The sequence below is a fragment of the Octodon degus genome, unplaced genomic scaffold (assembly GCF_000260255.1).
Source record: "Octodon degus isolate 3935 unplaced genomic scaffold, OctDeg1.0 scaffold00083, whole genome shotgun sequence".
In the NCBI taxonomy this organism is placed as follows: Eukaryota; Metazoa; Chordata; class Mammalia; order Rodentia; family Octodontidae; genus Octodon; species Octodon degus.
This window is the reverse complement of record NW_004524659.1, coordinates 10,659,793-10,687,565: the sequence shown is the minus strand read 5'-3', so window position 1 is coordinate 10,687,565 and position 27,773 is coordinate 10,659,793. Positions and strand designations below refer to the sequence as shown.

The 27,773-nt window shown below is 52.2% G+C and overlaps 2 protein-coding genes across 2 annotated transcripts in view; one reads left to right on the top strand and one right to left on the bottom strand.

The window, feature by feature from the left end:
* Nucleotides 1–569: 569 nt before the first annotated feature.
* Nucleotides 570–10,511, bottom strand: Eif3k (eukaryotic translation initiation factor 3 subunit K). The gene is made up of 8 exons (XM_004636783.2): nt 10,336–10,511; nt 9,460–9,558; nt 6,018–6,138; nt 4,761–4,835; nt 3,252–3,318; nt 3,086–3,163; nt 1,587–1,712; nt 570–644 (listed from the first exon to the last, which is right to left on the bottom strand). Exons 1-8 carry the CDS (start codon nt 10,392–10,394, stop codon nt 613–615), a joined length of 657 nt encoding a protein of 218 aa, XP_004636840.1. The 5' UTR covers nt 10,395–10,511; the 3' UTR covers nt 570–612.
* Nucleotides 10,512–11,546: 1,035 nt separating this feature from the next.
* Nucleotides 11,547–27,773, top strand: part of Map4k1 (mitogen-activated protein kinase kinase kinase kinase 1) — a 21,294-nt gene continuing 5,067 nt past the window's right edge. The window contains exons 1-29 of the mRNA XM_023721458.1: nt 11,547–11,982; nt 12,148–12,205; nt 12,329–12,419; nt 13,198–13,262; nt 15,495–15,550; nt 15,640–15,687; nt 15,810–15,852; nt 15,936–16,008; nt 16,706–16,837; nt 17,177–17,239; nt 17,322–17,403; nt 17,894–18,010; nt 18,246–18,324; nt 18,775–18,833; nt 18,907–18,950; nt 19,025–19,069; nt 19,981–20,023; nt 20,366–20,528; nt 20,604–20,686; nt 21,701–21,785; nt 22,843–22,919; nt 23,011–23,071; nt 24,428–24,536; nt 24,624–24,682; nt 24,875–24,978; nt 25,519–25,693; nt 25,958–26,020; nt 26,855–26,944; nt 27,020–27,090. Of these exons, the coding sequence (XP_023577226.1) occupies nt 11,884–11,982; nt 12,148–12,205; nt 12,329–12,419; nt 13,198–13,262; nt 15,495–15,550; nt 15,640–15,687; nt 15,810–15,852; nt 15,936–16,008; nt 16,706–16,837; nt 17,177–17,239; nt 17,322–17,403; nt 17,894–18,010; nt 18,246–18,324; nt 18,775–18,833; nt 18,907–18,950; nt 19,025–19,069; nt 19,981–20,023; nt 20,366–20,528; nt 20,604–20,686; nt 21,701–21,785; nt 22,843–22,919; nt 23,011–23,071; nt 24,428–24,536; nt 24,624–24,682; nt 24,875–24,978; nt 25,519–25,693; nt 25,958–26,020; nt 26,855–26,944; nt 27,020–27,090 (2,337 nt within the window). The 5' untranslated portion in view covers nt 11,547–11,883. The remainder of the gene's footprint in view (nt 11,983–12,147; nt 12,206–12,328; nt 12,420–13,197; nt 13,263–15,494; nt 15,551–15,639; nt 15,688–15,809; nt 15,853–15,935; nt 16,009–16,705; nt 16,838–17,176; nt 17,240–17,321; nt 17,404–17,893; nt 18,011–18,245; nt 18,325–18,774; nt 18,834–18,906; nt 18,951–19,024; nt 19,070–19,980; nt 20,024–20,365; nt 20,529–20,603; nt 20,687–21,700; nt 21,786–22,842; nt 22,920–23,010; nt 23,072–24,427; nt 24,537–24,623; nt 24,683–24,874; nt 24,979–25,518; nt 25,694–25,957; nt 26,021–26,854; nt 26,945–27,019; nt 27,091–27,773) is intronic.

Genomic DNA, 27,773 nt, shown 5'->3' with positions numbered 1-27,773 from the left:
TACCATTTCAGCACTTGGGAGGCTGAAGCAGGAGGACTGCTGCAAATTCAAGACAAGCCTAGGCTACAAAGAGAGTTCAAGGCCAGCCTGAACTGAAGACCAAAACCAAAAAACTACCCTCAAGGGGCAGCCTTGAGAATGGCTGCCCTTCTGACACCTAGTTAGTTCTCAGGGGAAAAGCTCTGGTTTTCTGATCAAAGTCTCTGCCTCCTGAGTACTGAAGGCCGGGCTGTGACCTGGCTACGAACGGCTCATGTTCTCTGGGCACATTATTCTTGCCCTTCCAGAGGAGGAAATGGAGGCTCAGAAAGGCTTCGCCCACAAGGACGCAGAACAGAGCCAGGATGTGGACACAGACGCGCCCTCCACTTCTGCAGAGCCAGGCCTGAGGCCACACAGCCATTCACACCATACTCCTGGCTGACTCACTGCGGCCCTGCCCACCCGCACCTGGCAGGTCAGGAGAGGAAGGGATGACGGAGGAGGGGGCTCCAGCCTGGGCACAAAGCCCTGCTCCGGGGCGGCCTCTGCTGGCCCAGAGGAAAAAGGCAGGAAGCCTACACCAAGGAGACAGCAGGCCTGAGCCAACAAGTCTTTATTAAAGGGTTGCAGTTACTGGGAGGAGGCCATGATGCTGGACACACCTGCAGAGAGGAGACACAAGGTTAACCTGGAAAGGCCCAGAGGCAAACCTCAAAACACCTACTCCATATAGAGAACCAGATCCCTCAAGAGCAATCACCCTTCCAGGCCCACTGCCCAGTTAGAGGCAGTTTGCATCAGGGACTCGGAAGGCCCGAGTTACTTAGCAGTTCTGTGCCTCAGTCTTCCCACTTCTCTATAGGGCTGCTGGATTAAGCAAAGTGCTCAGAACCATGCCTGGCACCAAATAAATGCGGTTTATACTTAATACTACCATAGTAGTTTGGGCTTTTGCTTATTAGTCCAGCCTGGCCTCACACTTTTTCAATCTTCCTGCCTCAGCCTCCCAGATGCTGACAATACAGGTGTGTGCTGCTACTTGGTCCAGTTTACAGGATTTCGGTTTTTTTGTGGTACTAGGGAACTGAAGGCAAGACCTTCACATTGAGCTATCTATCTCCAGCTCTACGCCCCCAACCCCTTCAGGACAGGTTAAGTCACTAAACTGCCTGAACTGGGCTAGAACTTGCAATCCTGCTTCAGCCTCCCAGAGTGCTAGCTGGGATTATGGCTATCACCAGGCCCAACTTCCTCTCCATTTTTTAGATGAGAAAACTGAGGCACAGAGGCTACAGAGTTCAGAACTCAGATTCCTACTCACTAACTGGATGGGCTTCAAGGCCCGAGAGGTCCCTGGAGCCCTAAGAGAAGGCCAAAGGGGTGGAGTGTCTGGGACCAGGGGAGTGTGGTGACACCTGCCAGGCTTCCAGCCCTGCAAAATCTCGTTGAGCACCATGGGGCGGGACACCCCACACTCCCTTCTCTCTGGCTAGACACCCCGAGACAGGCCCTCGAGGTGCAGGTTTCCCAGCCTTAGTCTCTGGGGAAAGCGCCCCACCCCGCCCCGCCCCGCCCCACAGCCCGAGACCTCGGCTGGCACTCACTGTCAAAGTCGATCTTCTCCACGATGTTCTTGGGCTTGATGCTCTCCTCCTGGCTGCAGATGAAAATCTGCCCCGACTCGTCTGCACTCCAGCCGTATTTGCTCATCCACACCTTCAGCTGGTTGTCTGCAGGTGACACAAGCAGCACAGAGGCACGGATCAGCTGGATCCTACAGCACTATGAGGCCAGGGATCAAGATTCACCAGCCAGAGTACCCTCCTCAGCCAACGGCAGTGGGTACCCCTTTCCTGGACAGCAGCAGCAGCCAGATGGGTCTCACCCTTTCTGTGGCTCATTCCCTACACTACCACCAGAGGGCACACTTGACTCTCTTGTGCTTCCTAGAGAGAGCTTTGGTCTTCACCTTCCTTAGCATGGTATCAGATTAAACCCAGGGCCTTTGCACTGAGACACCTGGGCAGCTCTTTTCATTTAATCAGTCTCTCTAAGTCACTTAACTGGCCAGGCTAGGCTTGAACTTGCAATCTTCTTGCCTCAACTTCTCAGAACACTAAGATTACCAGGGTACACCTCAACGTCTGGCTTCCTTTAGTTTCTTGACTTTTCTTTGCTCCTTTTTTGCAAAAGTAAATACACAGGGACCTGGGAGATGGCTCAGTGGCACAGTGCCTGCCTGGCAAGTCCAAAGTCCTGAGTTCGATTCCCAGTACCTCCCCCAAAAATACACAAACATTGTGGTTTGGTTTTTATTTTATTTATTTACTTATAAAAGCATCAATGTCCCAGGTCTCCATGGCCAAAGTCTTCCTGTGACTGCATCTCACTCAGGGGAAAGAAAAAAGTCTTGCAAAGACCCCTCAGGACCTGGAGTTCCTGCTCCAGCTGCCCTGCTCACACCAGTTACTGCCCAGCCACTCATGAACGACAAGCAGGCCTGGCTCAGACCTTCACGGATGCCTGTCCTCAGGCCCCACTCTCACGCTGACTCGCTGTCCTTCACAGCATGAATCGCCACGGGACATGCAAATCTTGTGTGCTTGCAACCTTTTACATTTTTGGAGATGCTGGGGCCTGGTGCATGCTGGGCCTGTGCTCTGCCACTGAGGCATTTGTTTTGCTTGTTACCCACAGTCCAGAGCACTATCTGGAGCAAGGTCAGAACTCAGTCAATTGGTCAGGTGTGGTGGTACATGCCTGTAACCCCAGCACTCAGAGGGCTGAGGCAGGAAGGCTGCTATGAGCTCAGGCCAGCCTGGGCTACAAAGTGAGCTCAAACCAACCTGAACAGCATGGGGAGACCTTGTCTCAAAAAAGAACCCCCTCCCTCCACTGCAATATATCTCAATTAGTTGCCACAGGAATACATGACAAATCGTGTAAGCTATTCCCAGGATGGACACATGGGAAGCCCTTGTTTCTTCCCTGGGCTCACCCCTGAAGCCTAGAGGCTCAGATGGAGCTGCTAGAGAAGCTAGCAGAAGCCTCCTGTCCCTGGCCACCCCACCTCCCAAAGTGGCACAAGGACCTACAGTCTTACCTGACAAATCCCCGAGCATCTCAGCCAGCAGCCAGCGGTCTATGTGCTGGTATGTGATGCCCACGACATGGCAGATAACTGTACAGGGGAGAGACAGTAGTGAGAGGCTGGCCCCAGGACTCTGCTCCCTACCTGTGCCCTCCCTTGCAGAGCTCAAAGAACTTACATTTTCGAACAGAATCTTCAAAGCCAGTTATACCTTCCAAGAGGTCCATGTTTTCATCCAGGGCTTGCTGAAAGGGGAACAGTGTATTCATTATAAACATGACAACCATGATACCAGCATTGTTCTAGTAGCTGACGTTACCACTCACATGGGGCATTCTGTGCGCGACCCTGTGGTATACGAGTTCCTGTGGCCATGCACAGGAACAGAGAGAGACAAAGCCTTATAGCAGCTAAGTGACTTGGTCTGAACCCAGCTGGCAGAAAACACAGCCAGGAGTGGGGACAGACATAGGCCAGCCAACTGCACTGGGTCATGGACTCTTACTCACGTCTCAGAGAAAAGGCCAACCTCTGAGCATGGCCCAAGAGCCGGCCTGTGTCAGCTCTGCCCTGTCTCCCCCACAGCACCTCCCCACCTCCCCAGGACCCACCCACCTCAGGCCCTCTGCACTGCTCTTTAGCACTTCAAACTCTCCTTCCCCTGCAGGGCAAGCATCTTCCTCTCCTTCAGGCTTCTGCTCAAGTGTCACTCTCAGCAATGCTCCCTCCAAAAGGGGCAGGGGGCATGAGATGCACATAGGGTGCTGAGGGAAAGCAGCTGGGGAGTGGCAGCGCCTGAGAGCTGCCCTGAGAGCCAGTGACAGTGGCCTGAGAGGCTGGCAAGGTGGGTACAGGCGCGCAAAGCACAGGAAGCTGTCCCAGGTAGCTGTCCCAGGTAGCTGTCCCGCAGGAGCTTTGTTCTTTCACTCAGTGGGTGGCTGTCTGACTGGCTCCAGGGCAGGACAAGCTCCCAAAGGGTCCAAGGTATCCCAGCAAACATGGAAGGAATGCCAGGGCTACTGGAGACTCAGCACGCTGGTGCTGGCTCCAGATTCTGGGGCTGAGACCCAGGAAAAACCCGGCAGACTGAGACAGTGAACTCCCTGGCCAGAAGCATAGCTGCAAAGGGAGAGAGGGGTGGCACTGGGAGGAATATGGAAGTCAAGGGAGTATTTTCTTTCGTACTCTATGTTTCTGTGAGGGCAGAAACAACCCAGGCAACAAAAACCTGATTTGTCTGTGCAAGACAGGGTTTTGCTACGTAGATCAGGCTCACCCCAAACTCGGAGCCACCCTCTTGCTTCAGCCTCCTGAGTGCTGGGATTACAGGCAAGCACCACCATGCCAGGTGGACAGCTTTTTCCTAAAAGACCGAATTTTGGTATAGGGCAGTGGTGGTGAACCTAAGGCAGGGCAGTGCAGACCAAAGAGGCCATGTGGCCTCTAGGGGACAGTAGAGGTGAGGGTTGGACTCTAAACAAAGCAGGAAAAGGACAGCATTCCTAATAGCTGTTGACAGAGGATGGGGTCAGCCTGAGTTTGTGGGCACAGGGTCGCCTGTGAGCACTGGTCGCCCACGAGCACCAGGCGCAGGGAAGCCAAATGTGCACTGTACCCTTCCTTCCTGTTAGTATTCTACAGCCCACAGCCTGGCTACCACCCTACCCTGGGGCCCAAGGGTCCTTACCCAGAAGGCCTGGAAGTGACAGGTCTCTAGCAGGTCCCCAAGGTATAGAATCTGACGAATAGGTCGCTCTTCTTGCTGACAGGGGAAGCGTTAAGAGAAAACAGCCCCCACCTTTAAAGACTGGCGTTCCCAGTCCTGATCACCTCTCCCACCCATCTTCTTAGTCTAGGTCCTTTATCCTAAAGGTTCACTTCAGAGAAAAGCCTTGGCAGTGGTAGAGCCCTTACCCAGCTAGCATGCAACTCTGGGCATCATCTCCAGTGCCACAAAAATAAAGTACCAAAATAAAACAGTAGGGGAAAAAAAAGAACTGGGAATTCGAGTCATCTCATATCTTGCTTTTCCTGAGGATGGAGGCAGGGGAAAGGTTGTTTATCATAACAGCACTGTCCATAATGGTCAAAGGTGCGAACAAGCTACAAGTTCAGTGACAAGGACAATGAAATAAAAGGTGGCCCAACTACATACTGGGATCAACTCAATACTTGGAACCCTAGCAGATACATCTGGCAGTGTGGGTTGAATTAATCACCTGGCCTCTCACAGTTTAGCAACCAATAGGCAGGCAGGCACGACACCCTGGCCCAAGAGCACCTGCTATGCAGGCACAGGTGAGAGACTGCTGAAAAGAAAGCCAGGGCTCATGGGGACCAGCCACAAAAGAGGAGGTTAAGTTGAGAGGGCTAAACACCACAGAAGCCCAGCTCTATGCCCAGCGCTGAGGACACACTCACATGGCGCTCCTGCCCAGGCTGAGCTGATGAACCAGTTCTGCTTGCCTGGTGGCTCCCTGCTCACCTGGCACCTCAAGAGACTGTTTCTGGAGCACCAATCTGGCCACAGCACTTGCAGCCCCGAAGCGTCTCAGCTCCCCAGAGTCTGGCTGTACTGTACTCACCTGTGACCTTCCTATGCCATGCTTCTTTTCTCTATGGACACCAAGTTCCTGCCTCTAGGGCTTCCTACTCAGGCCTCTGCTGGGATCAGGATCCCCCCACCCCCCACTCCTCACTCTCCTGGACTCTCTTCCCCTCCCTCTTCTGGGGGCCTTTCCCTAACCACCAGATCGAGTTAGGAATCTGCCCACTCCCAGCTGCCGCTCGTGTGGGACTTGTCTGCCTCCTCACTGGACTATGAGCACTCCAGGAGGACAGGGGCCCTGCCCACGTCAGCCCACAGAGGCACCCGGTGCCGTGGATGGACAGACCCTCGGGCAGCTTGCCTCCCTCCGCTCCCTCCCTGGCTCTGGAAGGATACATGTGCCTGGTCGATCATGCACTTGCACAGGGTGAAGTCGGTGTGGGGCAGGTTGGTGAGGGCCTTTAGCAGGATCTGGGCAGTGACTGTGGTCTGAAAGAAGGCTGGGTTGAACTGGTACCTGGGAAGGGCAGCAAGAGACATGTCAACAGGGATCGCTCCACGTCCCTAAATTGCACCTAGCACTGGCTCTTGCCTGCATCTGGATTTGGGATCCAGTCCCACCCACATCTTCTGGCTTCGTAACCTCCCAGAGTGTTTCCTCCCTATGGAGATAGGGACAGTTAGTGCTCACAACCACCCAACACAGTCAAGTAACTCTTCAACAAATGAGGACAGAAGTAGCTGCTTGAAATTTCCCCATGGGTGACCTTAACCTGCCTGTTTTCCCCCATGGAGAATGAACCTAGGCCTTTCCCACTGAGCTTTATCCCAAAGCTGCCCCCCCCCCCAACAGGGGAATCTAACTCAGGACCTCGTGCTCACAGGCAGGTGCTGATGCCACTGAGCTATATCCCCGACCCTTACCAAAGATTTTCTTAATTTTTTATTTTGACACAAGATCTTGTTAAGTTGCCCAGGCTTGGGTCAAATAAATTTGTGATTCTCCAGCATCAGCCTCCCAGAGTGCTGGGATTATATGTGTCCACCACCACACCCGCTTTGGATTGCTAATTTAAAATTCTCTGTGCCTCAATTTCTTCCTTTTCAAAAGAGGAAGTAGAGATCAGTGGTAGACTATGTGCTTGGCATGCATGAGGCCCTGGGTTTGACCCCTAACACCAAACAAATAAAATTCACAAATACCTCCCAGGGGCAATACAGCAGTTAAGATAACAAACACAGAGCCTGCAGCACAGTAGTTATCACTGAACAATCTAAGCCACCCCTAAACACACTTTTCTCCATTTTATGGATGAGAACAGGGTCTATGTAGTCTGCGAAAACTCACAGCAGGTAGTATGTAAAGAAAGTACACGACAGGTAAGACTCCAAAAGAAACAGACCATACAAACAGAGCCTCTATCCCCAATGCCCACGAGGCTGAGGCAGGAGGATTGAAGTGAGTCTGGGCTACAAAGTGAGTTCAAGGCCAGCTTGAACTCTATTATAGCAAGAGACTGCCCAAAAGAAAAAGAATATAGGGCCGGCCAAATAGCTCAGTGGATTAAAGCGCCTGCTTAGCAGACACAGGGGCTGGGAGTTTGATCCCAGGGCCTGACGGACCAGCCCCACCCCTGGGCTGTGCTGAGACGAGATGGTGGCACCAGCCCCACCCCCGGGCTGTGCTGAGACGACATGGTGGCACGTGCCTGTAATCCCAGAGCTTGGGAGGCTATAAACAAGAGAATCACTATGAGTCCAATCTGCGCAGTAAGATTCTGTAGACCCTATCCTAAACACACACACACACACACAATTCAAGGTTGTATATGGTGGGATTTTTGGACCTACGTGTAAACAGAAGTATATAATTCTTTTTTTTTTAAATTTTAACATTTAGTGTGTGTGTGTGTGTGTGTGTGTGTGTGTGGTCAGCTCAGCCCACCAGGGGGCGCGGCTGGCTGGCATGTGGTGCTGGAGGATTGAACCGCGGTCCCTGTGCTTTGCCAAGCTTGTTCCAAGTAGGTGCTTTAGACCACTGAGCCATCTCTCCAGCCCCAGAAGTATATAATTCTTTACGCCTATTTTTAAAATATATTCTAATTTTTAAATGTTTTTTTATCATATTCTGTAGGGACTTAAAATTCAATATATCAATACTTGATGAAAAATACCTGTTCCATATTATGCCTAAGATGTTTGATATGCAGACAGATAGTGAGGTTAAGCTTAACAGCCTAAGTTGTATAGTAATAACAATAAGCTTGTCTTCTGGATGGTTAACAACCTAAGTTTGCAGACCAAAATTAGATGAAAAGGAGGGCTGCAAGGAAAGTCAACATTTTGGCCCTAGCCTTCCAAGGTCAATTAAGACTCAGGATATATGAGAACTAGTACTCTAACGTCATGTTAACTCGGTAGTGTCCCCAAATTTTCTGATCAAGGAGATTATGGGGCCAAAGAGGAAAGTGATCAATGATGTACAGTGTGCCTAAGGAGAGTCACATGGAGAGAAAACATTCTCTCAGGCTTTCACAGAGAGCACACTGGCCAAGCAATGGCCTTGACTCATCCACATGGCTGACACTGACAAACAATCTGAGGTACAGGATCTCAGGATAAATCCTGAGGGGATTTCACTGAACTTATCAGACCCAAAAGTTACAACTCTTGTTGCATAGGTCCTGCTTTACTTTGGTCTTAACCATCCAGCAGAAAAGTATAAAAACGAAATATAAGAAGTAAAGCCATGCTGTTATGTTGAGCTGTAGGGGACTCAGGTCAACAATTTCTGACGTTGCCAGTGAAGCAGAAGACCCAATACTTTTATGGGTTACTGGATGCTTTTAGATTATTTTGCTGAGTTTACACACCTATAATATTCAAATAACGGAACTTAACAAAAAAAGGGTATACAGATGAATGTCCATACTGTATCTGTGTATTCAAAGTGGTTAGGACAGATATATAGTTACATCCTCTTAATGAATAATTTGTTCTAATGGTGTTTGTAGATAGGATATCATGTCCGCATCTTGTACAGCAATTAACCACTGGGAGGAATGTGTGCAATGTGTTAATTATTGAAACTGTCCTACCAATTTGATTTGAAACTGCCTCACTGCTATTTATCAATGAAATCATGGGGGAAAAAATTAAAAATAAATAACAGAAAAAAAAAGAAGAAAAAAAGAAAAAGAAAATAATGGCGGCACATAGCACACTGTACAACAGAGACAACAAATTACAATCACATAAAAACATGGATGGGTGTCACAAACCCAGTGCTTTATGAAAAAGAGCTGAAAATAGCTCATGCTGTATGATTACAGTTGTGTCCAGTTCAAAGCAGACAAACCTGAGCTAAGCTGATCCAGATTCAAGCATGAGTAGTATTCGATCACAGAAAGCCAGACGAGCAGGGTATGACTACAGTTACCAGAGTGAGGGGATGGTTCATCAGGACCTAAGTATTTGGGCAGAGGGCCTGTGGTGCTACTAACACTTTTGCAAAATAGATGGTGAACAGTGAGTATGTGGGTGTTCGTTTATAATTACTTGTGAAAATATGTGTTCACGTATTCAGAAGATTTTAAAGTGGTGGCGTATGCCTGTAATCCCAGCACTCAGGAGGCTGAGGCAGGATGACTGCCTCGAGTTAAGGCTGGCCTGAACTGCACAGTGAAGCCCTGTCTCAAAAAGACAAGAAAATCCAACTTCCTTGGCACACCAAGAAGAAGCCACATCCTGCAGGCTACCCTAGCATTCCCTTCCTCACTGACAGTGGCACCTTGCTAGTTGTGCGGGCGTAAGGGGTGGGGACAGACTAGACACTCACAACTTCAGGACAGCCAGGTTGGCTTCCAGATCATAGGCATTCTCCTTGGCCTGTGTCTCCACATAGCGCTCCAGGGTGGCCAGGTTCTCAGGATTGTACCTAGACAAGAATGAAAAGGGATGAGCCATGAAGAGATAGGGGCTGAGGCCAGTCCTTTCAGGGTGCCAAAGGGTCACCATGACCTGCTTCTCCCTCCTTTCTTTTGTCTCTAAATTACTCTTGGGCACTGGTCCTAAACAAACAGCTCTAAAAGCTGTTACAGAACTTGCCCACACCCTGACCTCTGGTGTGCTAACCTCACTGGAGCCCTGGGTCTTACACACACTGCCTCCTAACCTCAGCCTGTCAACTTAGCCTGTGTACATGGCCACCTGAACACTCCTGCTACCCACATCTATGGGAAAGGGCTCCATAATGGCCAAGACCCATCTCCTGCCTAGATCAATGCCTAATCGCCCCTTCCCTTTCATTCATTCCTTATTTTCAGGCTTTTGCCTGCCCCGGACTCCGGGCTACTTGTTGGGGTTTGTCTCCCTTCTGAAGAGAACTCAGTCCATAAACGCCAGACTCTTCTTGGCTAGCGAGGCACAAAGTGTGTACATCAGTGAACCTGTGTTGATTAACAACATCAGGGAGCAAATGCGACATTAGGAGGCACTGTGCCCGAGGAGCTAAAAACAGAAGCGCAGTGCAACTTTCCGGCGATTAAGGAAAAGGAATAGTAGCTGCTCTCCAGCCTCTAGGTCTTTACAGCGCTGTCTCCGTAAACATCTCCAGAACGGCGGCCGGGCAAACACACCCCTGGGCAAGTCCAGAAATCCTCGCTATCACTTGCTTCGTCTCCCCTCTTCTCCACCCCTCCGACCGAGCTCAGACCTGTCGATACCCTTGAGCAACTTGCCCACGTTGGCTCTCATCTGCTCAAACATCGCCATGACTACTGCCTCCTTCCAACACCAGGACTAGGGTGACGCTCCAGCCCGGCGCGCAGCCCTCGAGGACCGGAAGAAGGAAAAAAGTAGGAAACGGAAATACGTCACTGGCGTCACATCAGCTCTGGAGGACGCCTCGGGAGAAGGCTCTCCCCGCAGCTGCCACGCTTTCCCGCTGCCACGTGATTTTTTCCCAGCAGCCGTAATTGGCGCGTGCGCATTCGCTCCGCCTAGGCGGAGAGCAACGGCGTGAGAAAAAGCTTAGTCTGCGGCAATGCGCAGGCGTCTCATGGGCTAGGGGCGGGGCTTTTCCCGGGCTTGGTGAATCCCCTCCCCTAAGCCGAGACGCTCACGTGTTTGTACTCAGAGCTCAGTCTTCTTCCTGGGTGGTTTGTGCGCGTCCTGCTGCGCGTAGTTGTGAAGGCGGATTTGTTCAGTCATCCGCCTAGTAGCTTGCACTTTGGTACTCGATCGAGTCCCAGGAGACGCCTCTGTGCGATCCTCCTTGCTTCGGAAGGCCTGAGCTCCTGACGCAGGATCCGGGATGCTCACCTTTACAGTTGCAAGTCTTTGGCCCTGGTTTTCACCTTCCCCCCCCCCCCCCCCGCCCCCCAGTTGCTTGAGTAGGAGCCGGTAAAAATACTGCGTTCTGCGGTGGAGGAAGTGGGTGGGGAGGAGAGGGGCTCTTGGCTGCCACCGGATCGCGCCCTGTCTGAAGCCGAACACTACCTGTGCCGCCTCGAGTTATTCGTGCACACGAGTTCTACACTGCAGGCCTGCGTGCACAGGCATGTGTCGTGTGTGTGTGTGTGTGTGTGTGTGTGTGTATGATCCAAATACATCCACACGTGTATCGCGGCACAAGCACCGCACATACACTGCAGCTGGCACGTAGGAGCTAACACTTTTGAGACAAAGTCTCACTACGTAGTCCAGCTGGCGTAGAACTGGCTGTGGTCCTCCTGTCTCAGTCTCCCCAGTGCTGGGATTACAGGAGTGAACTGCCACCACGCCCGGCAGGTGCTAACACTTTAGTTCGTATATATGCCTCAGTGAGGAAGGTATGTGTGCTACATAGTCATCCCCGTGAAGACCTGCAAATTGTGGGTTGTAGTCAAACTCAAGCACGCAGAAGAGGTTTAACTAGGGTTTGTAGTCCTGCCTAAAAGAGCGGAGAGGTGCTGAAACACCCCCCCATTATAATTAGGATTGTTTGCATCTCGTTTACATTCAACACTGAGCCTTAGGCGTGGAGAAGAGTCCCACGGGTGCCAGAGCAAAGGCCTCCTGCAGGCCCTCTGAGCCCAGGGGAAGAGGGGTGGAGCCCATAGCTCAGCCCTGCAGCTGGGGCAGGAAGCGAAAAGCCGGGGGAAGGCCACAGCCCGCAGAAGCAAGGCGGGTGCAGGGCTTGTGAAGAGGGAAGGAGGTGCCAAAGCTTGAGCCCTGAGGCCCGGCTGGCCCCTGGACGCAGGCCCACCTCCTGCCTCCGGGGATGGACCTCGTGGATCCTGACATCTTTAATAGGGACCCTCGGGACCACTATGACCTGTTGCAGCGACTGGGTGGCGGCACCTATGGGGAAGTCTTCAAGGTGAGAAGTCCCTCTGTCTCCATCACTCTCAGACCAGTTACCTTTAGAGTGAGGCCCAAGGCAGAACAGGTGCCAAGAAGGTGCCAGTCCTTAGCTTGGCTAGAGGATGCTAACAAGGGGCTCCGGCAAATGGAGCCCGCCTGACACCAACTTCCCCTTTACAAGGCTCGAGACAAGGTGTCTAGGGACGTGGTGGCACTGAAGATGGTGAAGATGGAGCCTGGTGAGAGGGAACCTGGGAACCCCTGCACCCCACCTCCACCTCACGGGACAAGGGGAGCCCCTCTCCCGCAACTCCCTGTCCTGTCCTCAACAGCAACCCTTTCTCTCCTGTCCCTGCTTACAGATGATGATGTCTCCACCCTCCAGAAGGAAATCCTCATGTTGAAAACTTGCCGGCACGCCAACATCGTGGCCTACCATGGCAGCTACCTCTGGTGAAGATCCTCAGCTCATCCCACCTCTGCTGGGACTCAGCCCAGCCCTCAACTTAGAAGCCTGCTTTCTGAATGGGCACCCCTAGCTTAATCCCCAGTCTTGAACTTTCATTTTTGACCCTGACACCCTATCCTGCCTTTCAGCCTCAGACTCCCACTTTTAACTGGAGGATCCCCGTCCTGATCCCCAATCTGCTTTCCCACTTTTCTGTCCAGGGCACCCCCTATTCTAATCACCACTTCTGACTCGGGTTCCACCAAACTGGTCTTCATAGTCTCTAAATCTGAAATGAACTCTTCTAACACTAATCTCTCCTTATTCTGTCCTTTGGGTTCTCGCATTTCATCAGCTCCTTTAATACAAACTCCTAAATTCTCTGATCCCCGAATAATTTCCCAGATGCCCCAATAATGACCTCATTCCCTGGACCCCACACCCTGAGCTCCTCTCTCCCAGATGCTACAACAAGTGAGATCTCCACTTCATCCCCTGGGTTAGCCTGGGATGTCTGAGGGTAGCCTGGACTTGGAGTCCAGAGACTTACGCTTAGGCTGAGTTGCCCTCAGTGTCTATTTCCTGGCTGAGCCTCGACTTCCCCCTCTGTAATGGAATGGAATGGTCTCACTGTGGTGGGCTAGGGGTCCTGGGAGATGAGAGCTAGTACATTAAAATTCTTAACAGACTAGAAGAGGACAGTGATCCAGGGTTGTCATATAAAGAATAATTTATTATTCTGCTGTTACTATTATGATCATTATTCCTCTTGGACCACTGTAGGTTGCAGAAGCTCTGGATCTGCATGGAATTCTGTGGGGCTGGTTCTCTCCAGGACATCTACCAAGGTTAGAGGAAAGACAGGACCCCAGCCCCCCTCACCCCTCAAACCCACCCCGCCTGTTTGTCTGTGTCTCTGGAAATTGTCTTCCTGGTACACATCTTCCCCAGCAGGCCCCTCTTTGGGCCTGAACCATGCGCGGGACCTCACGGTGACCCTGCAGGCCCTGGGCCCTGCCCTATGGCACCTGCCTGCCCACTCTGGTGTTCTGCGTGCAGGGACTAGCTCTGTCCCTCTCCATCTCTTTGATGAGGTCTGTTTCTGTGTTTCTGGATTTTCTGGAGGCGAGTAGGTACCCAGACTTCTGTTGAATACATGGATGAAGTTCTGGTTCTCTCCCTTAGCCTGTCTTTCAGTCTAGGAGAATTTGGGTGGTGAGCCTCTGCTCACTTGTTTGAATTTCTATTTTTCTTTCTTTTTGGCGGTGCTGGAGATTGAACCCAGAGCTTTTGAACTAAGCTACATTACATCCTCAGCCTTTTCTTCTTCTCTGTCTTGTTGCTATTGTTCCTCTCCCCACTTCTATTTTTTATTTTTAGTTTTTGTGATTGAGCCCATAGCTATTGCAGCCACATCTCCAGCCCTTATTTTTTATTTTGAGACAGGACCATGCTAAATTGCTCAGGTGAAACTCAAACTTGAAAGCTACCTGCCTCAGGCTTCCAGAGTGCTAAGACCACAGGCATAGACCACCATGCCTGGCTCTTTTCTATTGTTTTGAGACGGGATCTTTTTAAATCACTGGTTTACCCAGGCTGGGCTGGAACTTGAGATCCTTCTGATTCAGCCTCCCAGAATGCTCAGATGACAGGCATGGGCCATCGTACCTATGTCCTCTCTGAGTTTCCTTTTTTTCTCTTTTGCTCACTACATCTCTGATACTTGCTTCTGTCTTCAGATATTGCCTTGATATCTGAAGTGCCTCTGGTCTCTTCCAAGACCTTAAATGTCAGGAGGAAGAAGTTCATTAAGAAACTCTAGGGTGGGGACAGTGAATGTGGCTTAGGCATCGTCGTGTGCTTGCCTAGCATGCTTGAGGCCCTGGGCTCCATGCCCAGCACTACAAACAAACAAACAAACAAACAGATGCGGGAGGGGGGGAAACTGAGGCCCACAAAAAGGAAGTGACTCACCCAGCCTGCTGTGAGATCTGGTCTCCAAGCACCATCTGCTTGCAGCTGTCCCCTCTTTACTCCTCTGTCTCTTTTCATCTCAGAGTACATCTGTCTCCCCCATACTTTTGTCCATGCCTTGTTTGGCTCTGTCCCAGTTTCCCCATCTTTTTGCCTCAGCCTTTTGCCATTTGAAAGCACACCTCTCCCCAGTGGGGGCCCCCCTCCCCCTCCAGGTCTCCAGACCTGAGTTCACCCAGATGACCGGCCCCTCCTCCCACACTGGCCTGCCCTCCACCCCTGCACTTGCTGTTGCTCTTCTCCCTACCAGTGGGACTGGACCCTTCACGTCCTCAGCTGTTACTTTCCCTTCTTCCTCCACCTTCTGCTTCATTTGCAGCACTGGAGGTTGAGTCCAGGGCCTTTGCACGGAGCCACATCCCCAGCCTTTTTTTTTTTAATTTAATTTTTTTGGGGGTGGGGGGCAGGGTCTGGCCAAGTTGCTGTTTGTCCACATGAGACTCAAATTTTGCCATCCCCGTGCTTCAGCCTCCCAGAATACTGGGATTACAGGTGCATGTCACTGTGCCCGGCCTCTTATCAGCTTCTTAAAGTAGCCTTGCTGACCACCTGATGTCAAATGTCATAACCCTTCCCACACATATTTCCTGTTATCTTTTCTTGTTCTTTTTCTTGCTACTTATTAGCATCTTGCTGTTTCTTTTTTTTTTTTGTGGTGCTGGGGATGAAACCCGAGGCCTGACACGTGTGAGCCAAGTGCCCTACCACCGAGCCTCGAGCCTCGGCTAGCTAGACACACTATTTCACTTGTGACCTTGCTTACTCTCTTGTCTCCTGTGGACTGTCCTCCAGTAGGGCAGGGATGTCTCTTTTGTCCAGGGCTGTGTCCCTAGCGCTTGGCACACAGTAGACAGAAACAGCTGTCTGCTGAATGTCTGGGTGCCTCTGGCTTGTTGCTCTGCACAGCCCCTTCTCTGTCATCATCTCCTGCCCACTTGTCTCATGGGGTCCCCTCCCCTTTGGGCCCCTCTTAGCTGGTGTGGGTGGGCCCAGCTTCCTGGCTGTCACCCAACCTTGCCCTGGCCTGGCTGGGCTGACCTTTTCAGTGACCGGTTCCCTGTCTGAGCTCCAGATTAGCTATGTCTGCCGGGAAGTGCTGCAGGTGAGGAGAGGCCTGGGGGTCTTGGACGGGTGGCAGGGCCCTTCTCCCTCCAGCAGACTCACGGTGTCCTATGCCATGCTTCTCCCCAGGGGCTGGCCTACCTGCATTCCCAGAAGAAGATTCACCGGGACATCAAGGTGTGTTGGACTGTGGGTGCCACAGGGGCTGAGGCCTGGTTAGTGGGAGTGGCATTTGGGGTGGGGCAGCAGTGGACTGGGGAGGGGTTTCTAACACAGTCTATCCCTCCTCTTGTCTCTAGGGAGCCAACATCCTTATCAATGACGCTGGGGAGGTCAGGCTGGGTGAGTGTGGCTGATGGGAGGTGACAGAGGGTGACTGGGGCTTCAGGGAGGTGGAGACACTATATCACTCCCTGTCTCTCCAGCTGACTTCGGTATCTCAGCTCAGATTGGGGCGACACTCGCGAGGCGCCTCTCCTTCATTGGGACACCCTACTGGTGAGGGGTACACGCTGGGATGGGCCTGGTGGGCAGTGCTTTTCCAATCTTGGTTCCCTGGGAATCTTGATTAAGATTTCTTTTTTTATTTTATTTATTTTTTTGGTGGTAGTGGTACTGGGGATTGAACTCTGGGCTTTGTGCATGCTAGGCAAAGCTTTACCACCAACCTATACCTCCAGGCCCCCATCCCTGGGAATCTTGTTCCCTGCCTCTGTCTTTGACTGACTTTGACTTCATTTGGTCTCTGTGTGTCCCTTTCTGCCTGTTTCTGTGTTCATATTGGTTTTTATTTTGATCTCACTCTCCCTGTCTTTTCTTAGCCTGTGGCCCTCTCCTGCCTCTTTTTTTCTATTTCTCTCTGATAGAAGTGGGACTTTCCTAGTAGTGGGGACTAAACCCAGGGCCTTAACACTGAGCTATATCCCTAGACCTTTTTATTTTATTTTATTTTTTATCTTTTGTGAGACAGGGTCTTGCTGAGTCACTAAGCTGCCCAGGCTGGGTTTAAACTTTTGATCCTCTTGGCTCAGCCTTGCAGAGCCATGCCTGGTGCTTTGTGTCCATCTTTGTTTCTGGGGCCCTTTCCATCTGGCTGTCTCTAGGCCCCAGCTCCCCTCAGCCCAGCCTGTCTTCCTCCTCCCTGTTCTCCCTCTCTCTGTGTCATCTCTGGGGCACTGAAGGTTTCTGTCCCCAGGATGGCTCCAGAAGTGGCTGCAGTGGCCCTGAAGGGAGGCTATAACGAGCTGTGTGACATCTGGTCCCTCGGTATCACAGCCATTGAGCTAGCCGAGCTGCAGCCCCCACTCTTTGATGTGCACCCTCTCAGGTAGGCAGGTGTGACAGGTTCCCTGGCCCAGGGACCTCAGCCCTGGCCCTGAAGACACCACATAGTTTCCCTCAGGAGGCCTCCCTGTGCTCCCCAAGTAGCAGTCTTGGCTTGAGCCTTCTGCGGCAGGAAGCCCTGGCTTAGGGACCCCATCTTGAGCCCCCTGCTGCATGGCTGTGGCTGTGGAATATGATAAGTGGCTTCCCTTAGACGTGGCCATCTGGCACTTTGTGAGTGCCAAGCCTGGTCCCACTTGTCCCTTGCTGCCATCTGCTGACCTCAATGCTGCTGGGTCCCCCTTGGGGGTCTGGATTCCATGCTCCTCCCCTACTGTTCTAGAGTCCTTTTCCTCATGAGCAAGAGTGGCTACCAGCCTCCCCGGCTGAAAGAAAAGAGCAAATGGTAAGGGGGTAACATGGGGGAGGGAAAGCCCCACCTTCTAGAATGTGCCTGTTACCCCAGAACCTGCCTGCTTCTTCCCCAGGTCAGCTGCCTTCCACAACTTTGTCAAAGTCACCCTCACTAAGAACCCCAAGAAACGACCTGGTGCCACCAAGATGCTCAGTGTAAACCTCCCTCACTAAGAAGCCCCTCATTTCTCAGCCCACGACCCACCTTCCAGGAAGCCCTCCCCAAGAATGCTGAGAATTTAGTTCGCAGAACCCCTATACCCCGTTAAAAGCCTTTGTCCCTCAGACTTCCCAGGATACCCCCCAAATCTCCCCACGATAGCTTAGAGCCTTCTGAGATCCCTGAATTACTAGAACTTACAAATTCTCATGGGTCTCAAGACCCATTCCAGGGAGTCCTCTCGAATTCCAAGGAAACCCCGAGTCCCTTCCAGGACCCGTTTGGAATTCTGAAGCCCCGTTCAGAGAATCCTGAATTCTGCTCCCTTAAAGCTTCTCAGAATTCCCCAAGTTTCCAAATTTTCTAGACTCCCTGCCCCTTTCTCAGCTGGTCCTTCCCCCACAGGCATCCCTGGGACATTCTCAAGCCCCTGTCCCCACCCTGCTCCCAGTCTTCTGTCTGCTGACCTCCCATCCCCTCCCCCAGCATCAGCTGATGTCCCAGTCTGGGCTGAACAGAGGCCTGATCCTAGATCTTCTGGACAAACTGAGGAACCCAGGGAAGGGGACCCCCATTGGCGAGAGTGAAGATGAGGAGCCTGAGGTGAGGGCTTTGGCTGACTAGGGTACAGGAAACTCTAGGCCTTTGCTCAAGCTGTGCTCCCCACCCAGCACCCAGGAATGCCTTCCTGAGGCTGCTCAAAGCCACAGCAGGTAGAGGCAGGGGAGCACCAGGGGGTCCCAGAGGGTCCACCATAGAGGAGGCTTGGGGCTTGCCCCACAGGCTGGAGGTGGCTGCCTGGGGCCGTGAGCCCTCATGCTTCTGCCCCTCTGCCCAGCTACCCCCTGCCATCCCTCGGCGGATCCGATCCACCCACCGGGCCACCTCATTGGGGATCCCAGATGCAGACTGTTGTCGTGAGTAAAAAGACTCCTACTGCCAGGGGACCCCTGACTGTAACAAGATCCCCTTCCCTTCATTGACCATCAGCGACCCTTATAACCATCTGATCCCTTAAGATGTCCCAGAAAAACCTCAAAATGACCTACAAAATCATCAAGGAGCCCCCATCTGTCCTGACCTGCAAACAGACCCCATGAGAACTCATCAGTACTCTGACCCCATAAGAGACCTCCAAAATCTCAGAATCCCTAAAGCCAAGTGGACTCTGAAAATTAACTCTATGACTGCTCTGATCTCCGGATTCCAAACTTTGACCCTAAAATGAGACTGCCATGAGCCAAGAGCCCCTTTGCTGAGGGACAGTACCAGTCTCTCTAAGACCTTGACGCCAAAGCTCCCAGCTCTGTTTCCTCTTCCCCAGTCCAAGTCACTGCCCTTGACTGGGTTGGCACCTCCTACTGCAGGGCACCACATGGAGTTCCAGAGGCTCCAAGGAGCAGATCCCAGACCCCCACCTGACAGGGTAAGAAGCCTCCCTGCTCCCCCAGATGTCCCCCTTCCCCTGGGCCACTGCTGACCCCTTTCCTGTCTCACAGGCATGCTTACAGCTCCCTGGAGACCCCAGGAGCAGCAGCCCCAGGTTAGGACCCCCGGAGTGAGGGTGGGGCCTGGGATGTGTGGGGGCCACCAAAGCTCACACCTGTCATTCTTCAGGAGCCAGCTGTCAGAGTCCGATGATGACTATGATGACGTGGACATGTAAGAAGCCCCACCCTTGCCCTTCAGACCCACCCTAGTCCCCACTTTTGACAGCCCCCCCCAAATGGACTCCAACCTCCCTCTGCCTTCCTTCCATCTCTGATCCTTGAGGCCCCACCTCACTCGCAGTGCAGCCTTCCCATCCTTCTGCCCCAGCCTCTGGTCCCCAACCTGACCACCCTGTACCCTTTATCTCCAACACCTGATGCCCGGCTCAATCCCAACCCCAGCCTCCATCCCCCTGCTTTCTTTCTTCCCCCTGCTTTTTTTGAGACAAGTCTTACTATGTAGTGCAAGCAGGCCTTGAACTCACTGTGTAGCCCAGGTTGGCCTCAAGCTCATGCGATCCTCCTGTCTCAGCCTTCCGAGTACTGGATTGCAGGTGTGCATCGCCATGCCCTGCTTGCTTTCTATACAACCTTTTTCTTTTTTTTTTTTCTATGTGACCTTTGATTTGGCCCCCAACTTTAGCCCTCAGCTTCCCTGAACCTGACTTGATCCCATCTCCCTGTAGAATGTCCTCCTGTTCCAATCCCAGATCTTTCCCAGGTGTTGCTCCAGACCTACCTGGAAAACTCCTTTCCCCAAGCCAGCATCTTTCCCCTGTTCACTGGCCAGGGACAGCCTCTAGGCCCCCTCCTTCCCTGTGTACATCCTGTAAGTTGATGTGGAGCACATGAAAAGTGAGAACAGCATTAGGGAGACGAGTTACCGGAGCACCGAGGGGTGTGAAGACTCCAGCCCAGGGCTGCTGTTCCTGCTGTCACTGTAGCAGCTTGTCCTGTGACCCAAGCTCCAAGTCACTCCTTTCTCCCTGGCGTCCCAGTCCCAGGCCTCAGAGCCTGGCTACCCCATCTTCCCCTGTCCTTGGGCCCCACACCCCACTTGCTGACCTCATCTTTGACTTTCAGCCCTGCCCCAGTGGAGGACACACCTCCCCCATTGCCGCCCAAGGTAGGCCCTGAGACCAGGCCCCCCTGAGAGCTGTAACCTGGCATTGGCCAGGGCTGGGAGTCTGGCAGCCTGGGACACTGGGTGCATTGGGACCTGGAGGTGGCAGCTCTCCTCCTGGGGGTAGAGAATTGCTAGTAGTCCTCTGCTGTGTCCAATATGAACCCTTCAGTTTCTGAGTGTACTGATATGGGGGGCAGGAAGGCTGAAGGGAAGGCAGGACTTTGTGGGTGGGTTAGAGCCAGGGCTGACTGCAGTTGTGGTAGAGGCAGGGCTGGGATGCAAAGGGTAATGCTCTCAGAGGTCCCCTGATGTACTCCCCACGCTCCTTTCCTGTCTCCAAAGCCCAAGTTCCGGTCTCCCTCAGATGATGGTGTTGGGGGTCTGGGGGATGAAGGGCAGCTGAGTCCTGGAGTGCTAGTCCGGTGTGCCAGCGGGCCTCCCCCACGTACCCCTCGTCCTGGGCCTCCTCCAGTCACCCATAGCCCCCACCTTACCGCCCATTCAGGTAATGGCATGGGCTGGTGTGAAGGCTGGGCCAGGGTGAGTGGTTGCAGGCTAACGTGTGCCCAACCCCTCTCAGAGCCCTCACTCTGGAACCCAGCGTCCCGGGAGCCTGACCAGCCCCCACTGCTGCCCCCTAAGAAAGAAAAGATGAAGCGCAAGGTGAGGCCCAGCTGTGTGCCCTGGGCTAGGGAAGGGTGTTGCGGGGGCGGGGGATTTCCCGGACTTCTGGCTTTGTACGGCACAAATCCTTAAGTTAGAAACAGGCAGCAGAGAAGTAAATGTTATCCCAGAAGGGGAAGCTGAGGCACAGAGAGTCTAAAGAGTTTGCCAAACGTTGTATGAATAATGGTTTCCCTCTTACCTGCTGGGGAGACCTTTCAAGACCCTCAGAAGATACCTGAAACCATTGTTAGTATCCAGCTACACACACACAAACACACACACACACACACACACACACACACACACACTGTATTGTAATTTTTTTTTTTTCTTTTTTGGTATTTTAGTACGGGGTCTACAGGGTCTCAGTACATAGATCGGACTCGTAGTGATCTGCCAGTGTTCAGCCTCCCAAGGGCTGGGATTATAGGCATGCACCACCATGCCCAGTGCCACCAAGCCCAGTCTCAATGGCCATTTCAGCGTGCCCTGGGGGTGGGGCCAGCACTGCACGCTGGGGATCCAACCTGGCCAGCCACTGTGTCTGCCTAAGCAGGCACTTTAATCCACTGAGCTATTTGGCCCACCCTCACATACATTTTTATATGTATATTTTTCCTATACATACTTTTTTTTGGGGGGGTCTTTTTGAGACAGGATCTTCCTATGTAGTTCAGGTTGGCTTTGATCTCACTTTGTAGCCCAGGCTGGTCTTGAACTTGCAGTAGTCCTCCTGCCTCAGCCTCCGACTGCTGGTATTACAGGCATGCGCCACCGCGCCTGGCTAGGTTCCTGGAATTTGCCGTGTAGTAGTTTTGGATCACGGCTGCCTGTGCGTAAGTATATCTATCTACAAGAAGTAGAAATAGGAATGTAGAGCCTGACTATAGAACTTGGAGTGACAGAGGCAGGATGTGAACCCAGGCACTTTGGCTCCCGAGTTTTAACTACTGCACCCTCCTGTCTCCTCCTGTCCTCCTCTGGATCATCTGCCGGCCCTGGGCCACCCAGGGATGCACCCTTCTTGTGAAGCTCTTCAATGGCTGCCCACTCCGGATCCACAGCACAGCTGCATGGACACACCCCTCCACCAAGGGTGGGCCTGGGGCACGGACTGGGGAGGGCACAGGGGACGTCATGAGGTAGGGAGAAGCCCAGAATCTGGAGATCCAACAGGGCAAAGGAAAGATGAGTTAGTAAAAACTAGAAAAATTACATGTGGGGAGGGCTTGTCCAAATACAGCCGAGTTTGGGAGACAAGATGAAGATGAATGGCTATTAGCTGGAGGTTAATGGTAGAAAGAATGAGATCAAGATTTTTTTTTTCCTTTTTGTCTTTTTGAGACAGGGTCTTGCTATGTACTTCAGGCTGGCCTTGAGCTCACTTTGTATCCCAGGCTAGTCTTAAACTTGCAGTAATCCTCCTGCCTCAGCCTCTCGAGTACTGGGTTTACAGGCATGTGCCACCATGCCCAGCTGGGATTAGCATTTTGGGGTCAGAAGTTAGCTTTTTGAGATCAGGCTGGCTGTGGTGGCACACAGCTGTAATCCCAGCACTCAGGAGGCTTAGGCAGGGAAGATGTGTGAGTTTGAGGACAGCCTGGGCCACATAGTGAGCCCATGTCTCAAAAAGAAAAGAAGGTTTTAGGGATCAGATGCAGCAGTAAAGGACAGAGATAGGGATGAAAGATAGACAAGGTCAATCCAATGTCAACTGAAAGAGTAAGGGAGTAGCATCAAAGTTTCAAGGCCATACTCTACAGAAAAAGTTATGTTTGTGTTTTGAGTTTAAGGATCAATATGAAGATGGGATTAAGAGTTGGAGGTCAGAAGTGAGCAGAACAAAGGACAGAAGCTAAAAGGTGGGGCAGCTGCTGGGGAGGTAAAAGGCCAGGATTTGGGGGTGCAGCAGAAGAGCCCCCAGTATCTGGCAAGTCACTGATAAGGGACACTAAGGCTGGCCTATAGGCCTGAGGAGCATTTGTAGTCAAATTTGGGGCAACAGAGACTGAGAGGATCAGTTTGTGCTGAGAATGAATAAAGCATCAAAACTGAGTGCCTGAATGAGGGTCACTATTTGGATTTAGACAAGTAGGGGATGGCAGGGCACAGGATGAGGAAGGTCCTAGTGTCCTCCTTGTCATCCCCTGCAGACCAGCACCTGCTCCTGGGGGCAGAGGAAGGCATTTTCATCCTGAACCGGAATGATCAGGAGGCCACCCTAGAGATGGTGAGGTCTCTGCCTGGGGTGACGCAGGGACAGGGTGCAGTTGGGGGGGGGCACTGGGTGTTACATGACTGATCACCTCCCTTCTCTGTAGCTCTTTCCTAGCCGGACAACCTGGGTGTACTCCATCAACAATGTCCTCATGTCTCTATCAGGTCTGGCCATGGCTCGAGGGAGGGGCTGGTGGGGAGTGGGATTTGGAAGGTGAGTGAGCACAGCTTTAAAAAAATAGGCTTTCTCGTACAATCTGTAGTTCACATCCCAATACTTCTACATGGTGGGATGTATGGCAAGGGACCTCAGCTCTCGGAGCCTCAGTTATCCATCTGTAAGTTGGAACTCAAAATAGTCCTTACCTCTCAAATCAGTCTTGAGTTGATTTCTATGATAAATTAGTCCTTAAGTAGCTTTGATGTTCATATGACCTTCAGAATTTATCCCTTTACTAAGATAGGGTGAGAGCAAATTACAGATTTAAAAATCCAGGCCTGGCAAAGCATTTGCCTAGTGTGCATGAGGCCCTGAGTTTCATCCCCAGTATGCAAAACAGACAAACAAACAAATAAAAAGAGGTATGTCATTAAGAAAATGTTTTATGTCAAAGAATTTCTAATTTGGGGAGCCAGGGATATAGCTCAGTGGCACCGTGCCTGCCTAGCAAGCACAAGGTCTTGAGTTTAATTCTAAGTATAAATAAATAAATAAATACATTACTAATTTTGAGGGACACAAGTCAAAGAACTTCTGGGTCTTTTTTCCAGTATTGAAGATTGAACCCAGAGTCTCTGAACTGAGCTGCATCCTCAGCCCTTGTTTTTTACTTTGAGATGGATCTTGCTAGGTCCCTAAATTATTCCGGCTAGGCTCAAAGTTTTGAGCCTCCATGTGTGGGCCACCATGCCAGTTCTTCCCCCCCAACACACACACACAAGGTCTCACTATGTGTCCAGGCTGGGTTCAAACTCGGCCTCAGCCTTCTGAGTGGTGGGATCACAGGCCTCTGCCACCCTGGTCAATCCTCAGTGGGATTTATGATCCAGTGAATGTTACATCTGTAATGACAGACTTTAGGAGAAATTTGAGATATTTTTTCTTAAGCTTTAATCTGCGTAATATGCGTAATTTCACTTAACTGGTCATAAGTTGTGTGTGGCTACCAAAGGTTGCTGACATATTTTGCTCACTTTTGTTCGCCAGAGCAGAGTACCATTCCTGGCCTACACTAGCCTCTCCAGTGTTTGAGAGAGTGACGACCGAGGTGAAAGTGGCTCTTTAAAGTGGCTGCTTCCACAAAGCTGTCAGCCTTAGGTTGCTGGAGTTCAATCCCCACAACACTCCAGCCAGCCAAACCTGCCCTGAGGGCATTCGGAGCAAAAAAAAAAAAATCCTTATTTAAAAAAAAAAAAAGTGCCTGACATTTGCAGTCCTGGGAGTTTCAGAGATGGGGCAAAGAGGTGTCATCCAGGGTCCTATAACTGCTTCCTACTTACCCCCACATGCGCACGCTGCAGGAAAGACCCCCCACCTGTATTCTCATAGCATCCTGGGCCTGCTGGAGCGGAAGGAGACCAGAACCGGCAGCCCCATCGCTCACATTAGCCCCCACCGGCTGCTGGCAAGGTACCAGGCTCAGGGCAGCACAGGCTCCTCGCACCTCCCCTGCCTCCACGGCGGTGCGCAGCCCACTCACACCTACCTCTTCCTCAGGAAGAACATGGTCTCCACCAAGATCCAGGACACGAAGGGCTGCCGGGCGTGCTGTGTGGGTGAGTGAAGCCCGTGGGTGCGCGGGGGGAAGGCAGGGGCAGGGAGTGGGCAGCGTCCACCGGAGAGGGTTGTGGAGTTAAGGCTGGCTCTCCAGAACCAGAGGAAAGAAGGGTGGCACTCTGGGCCTCTCAGAGAAGAGGTGGAAGAGAAGGGACTGACTTCCATCCATCCATCCTTGCCCACCCCCGCAGCGGAGAGTGCGAGCACCGGTGGCCCTTTCCTGTGCGGGGCTTTGGAGACATCTGTGGTTCTGCTCCAGTGGTATCAACCCATGAACAAGTTCCTGCTTGTCCGGGTAAGGGCGTTGGGGCAGTGGATACCGGGGCCGGAGCAGTGGTTAGGGACTTGCACTCTTTGCGCTTGCCTAGAGAGCTCCGCACAAAACCCCGAAGCCCTGCCTTGACCGAGACCTGGCCTGTTGAGGCCCTGCCCATCCAGGAGTCACTTTTCTGAAGACTTTATGGTCCTTAAGGTCCCTGCTCACATCTGGGCCGGATTAAGTCTCATATCTTATACTTCCCCTTCACCTCCCGTCTCTAAGGAAACCTCATTCGGGTTTTGTCCCTTTGGGTCTGAGATTTTGCTGCCCTTGAAGCCCCATAGCTTGTGGTCCTTGCCCTTGTGTCCTCAAGATGGCACGTCCCCAAACCAAGCCACAACCACCCGAGGCCACATCCCTTATTGCTCAAGTCGAACCACCTAACTCCTCCGAGGCCTCTGACTCCCCTGAAATGTCCAGAAGTCACCTCTGAAGGCCGAGGGCCAGAAAAGACAGCTTTGGGAATACCAGGCTTTGGGAGTCCCTCTGAGCCCGTCCCTCCCCGTGGGCCCGCAGCAGGTGCTGTTCCCGCTGCCCACGCCTCTGCCGGTGTTCGCGCTGCTGACCACACCGGGCTGCGAGCTGCCGGCCGTGTGCATTGGCGTGAGCCCCGGGCGGCCGGCGAAGTCTGTGCTTTTCCACACCGTGCGCTTCGGCGCGCTGTCCTGTTGGCTGGGCGAGATGAGCACGGGTGAGCCGGACGCTTTCCCTGGGGGCGGAGCTTATCTCTGGGAAAGGGCTGGGTGTGAGTGGCTGGGCAGGACTTGTCCTGAGCCAATCCTGAAAAGGGTAGAGAAATAGCGGGGGTTATTTTAATTAGTTTGATGACAGGGTAGGGCCCAAAGTTTGGCTTTCTCGCTTGGATTTTGAAGGTTGCCTAGCAGCGGCAGCCTGCTGAGGGTGGTGTGGGGAACCTGGCAGGGTAGCTCCCTTAACCAACCCCACCTTCTCTCAGAGCACAAGGGAGCTGTGCAGGTGACCCAAGTAAAGGATGACATGGTGATGGTGTTGATGGATGGTAAGAGCCTTTCTTCTGCTCACCCTCCCTGGTTCTGTGCTTCTCCTGTCTCTCAGAGACCCTGAGCCCCCTTGGCCTGGGGTGGTGGCAAACACCAGAACACAGCACTTAGGGAAGCTGAGTCAGGAGGATTCCAAGTTCAAGCCCAGCCTGGGGGATGTAGCAGTTTATTCAGATCTGCTTTAAAATTTAAAAAGGAATGCTAGGGAGGTAGCTCAGTTCAGAGGTCTTGTGTTTGATAATAGGCCAAAACTGAAAAATAAGTATCAACATAAGAAAAAGGAGGGGCCTGCCCTTTAGCTCAGTTAAGTGCCTGCTTACACAAAGCAGTCAGGCTCAGGATACTGTGATTCTATCCCCAGATCCTCAAGCCAAACCAGACCTGCCCTGAAGGCGTCCTGAGCCCACCAATAATAATAATAATAATAATAATAATAATAATAATAATAATAAAACAAAATAAAAATCTTTCTGTACTTTTTGGGGTCAGGGAGATGGCTCAGTAGTAGAATAAGCATTTGTCTGGCAAGCGCAAGGGCCTGAGTTCAATCCCTGGGTCCGCAAAAAAAAAAAGAAAGAAAAAGGAAAGCCTGAGCCCCTTGAGGCCTTGACCTACTCCACCCACCTCCCTTTCTTTTTAGCTTCTCACTCAGTCTGTTGCCCTGTCCCTTTTGGGTCTTCTCAGTCCTGTTCACAGTTTATTGTCCCCCCCCCACCCCCAACCCGGGATTGAACTCAGGCCCTTGCACTTGCCAGGGAAGCGCTTATTCTACTGAGCCATCTCCCCAGCCCCATGTTCACAGTTTTTAAGTCCCTCACTCTGCCCACTTCTAGGCTCTCTGAAGTTGGTAACCCCAGAGGGTACCCCAGTCCCAGGCCTTCGCACCCCAGAGATACCCCTGACAGAAGCAATGGAGGCTGTGGGTAAGTGCAGGGGTGGAGCCTGGGCTCAGCAGAGGTGGGAGAGACCCCTGGGTGACGGTGTTGCTTTCTCTTCAGCTATGGTCGGGGGTCGGCTTCAGGCTTTCTGGAAGCATGGAGTGCAGGTGTGGGCTCCAGGCTCTGACCGGGTAAGGCCCTCCTCTGCAGACCACCACTCTGCTCCCCCCACCTCAGTTGTCCCCTCTGAGTCAGAAGCTCCCTCCCACTGCACAGCTGACAGGTCTCCTTCTCTGCCTCAGTGTCTCTTAAGTTTCAGTCTCAGCCTGGGCCACGGTGTGACTTTGTTCAAGGGACTGTGTTTTTCTGAGCCTTTGATCTCCAACTGCAAAAAATAGGGGTTGCCTTAGAGAGAGAAGCGTGCTTAAGAGTGAGACCTGAGCTGGAAGCTGGAATCTGGCTGGGTGACCTTAGACATGTGCCCTGCCTGGGCCTCAGGGCCCTCACTTGGAAAATGGAGGAGAAAACAGGGTTTGTCTCATAGACAATTGTCAGACTTTTATTTAAACATTATAACCACCTAGTGGGTAGGTACTAAGATTTTACAGGTTAGAACATGAGGCACAGTAAGGTTAAGTAGCTTGCCTGGGGTCACACAGCTGGTGCTTGGTGTCCGGAAGGTTGGTTGCCTGCATATTTAGTCTCTCCCTTGTTTCGAAGGGAGTCACACTAGGGTGTGCTGCTTCTTTTTTTGTGGTACTGGGGATCGAACTCAGGACCTTGCGCTTGCAAGGCAGGCACTTCTCCCATTGAACTGTCTTCCCAGCCCTGTGCTGCTTCTTGACACTGACAGATTCACACTTTTCCACAGCTA

Coding starts and splice junctions, on each gene's coding strand:
- Eif3k (XM_004636783.2), bottom strand. CDS start 10,394: ATGGCGATGTTTGAGCAGATGAGAGCCAACGTGGGCAAGTTGCTCAAG. Junction 4,836..6,017: donor GCATGATCGACCAGGCACAT/GTATCCTTCCAG, acceptor TTCCCCTGTCAG/CAAGAAGAGCGACCTATTCG. Junction 645..1,586: donor GGAGAAGATCGACTTTGACA/GTGAGTGCCAGC, acceptor TCCTCTCTGCAG/GTGTGTCCAGCATCATGGCC.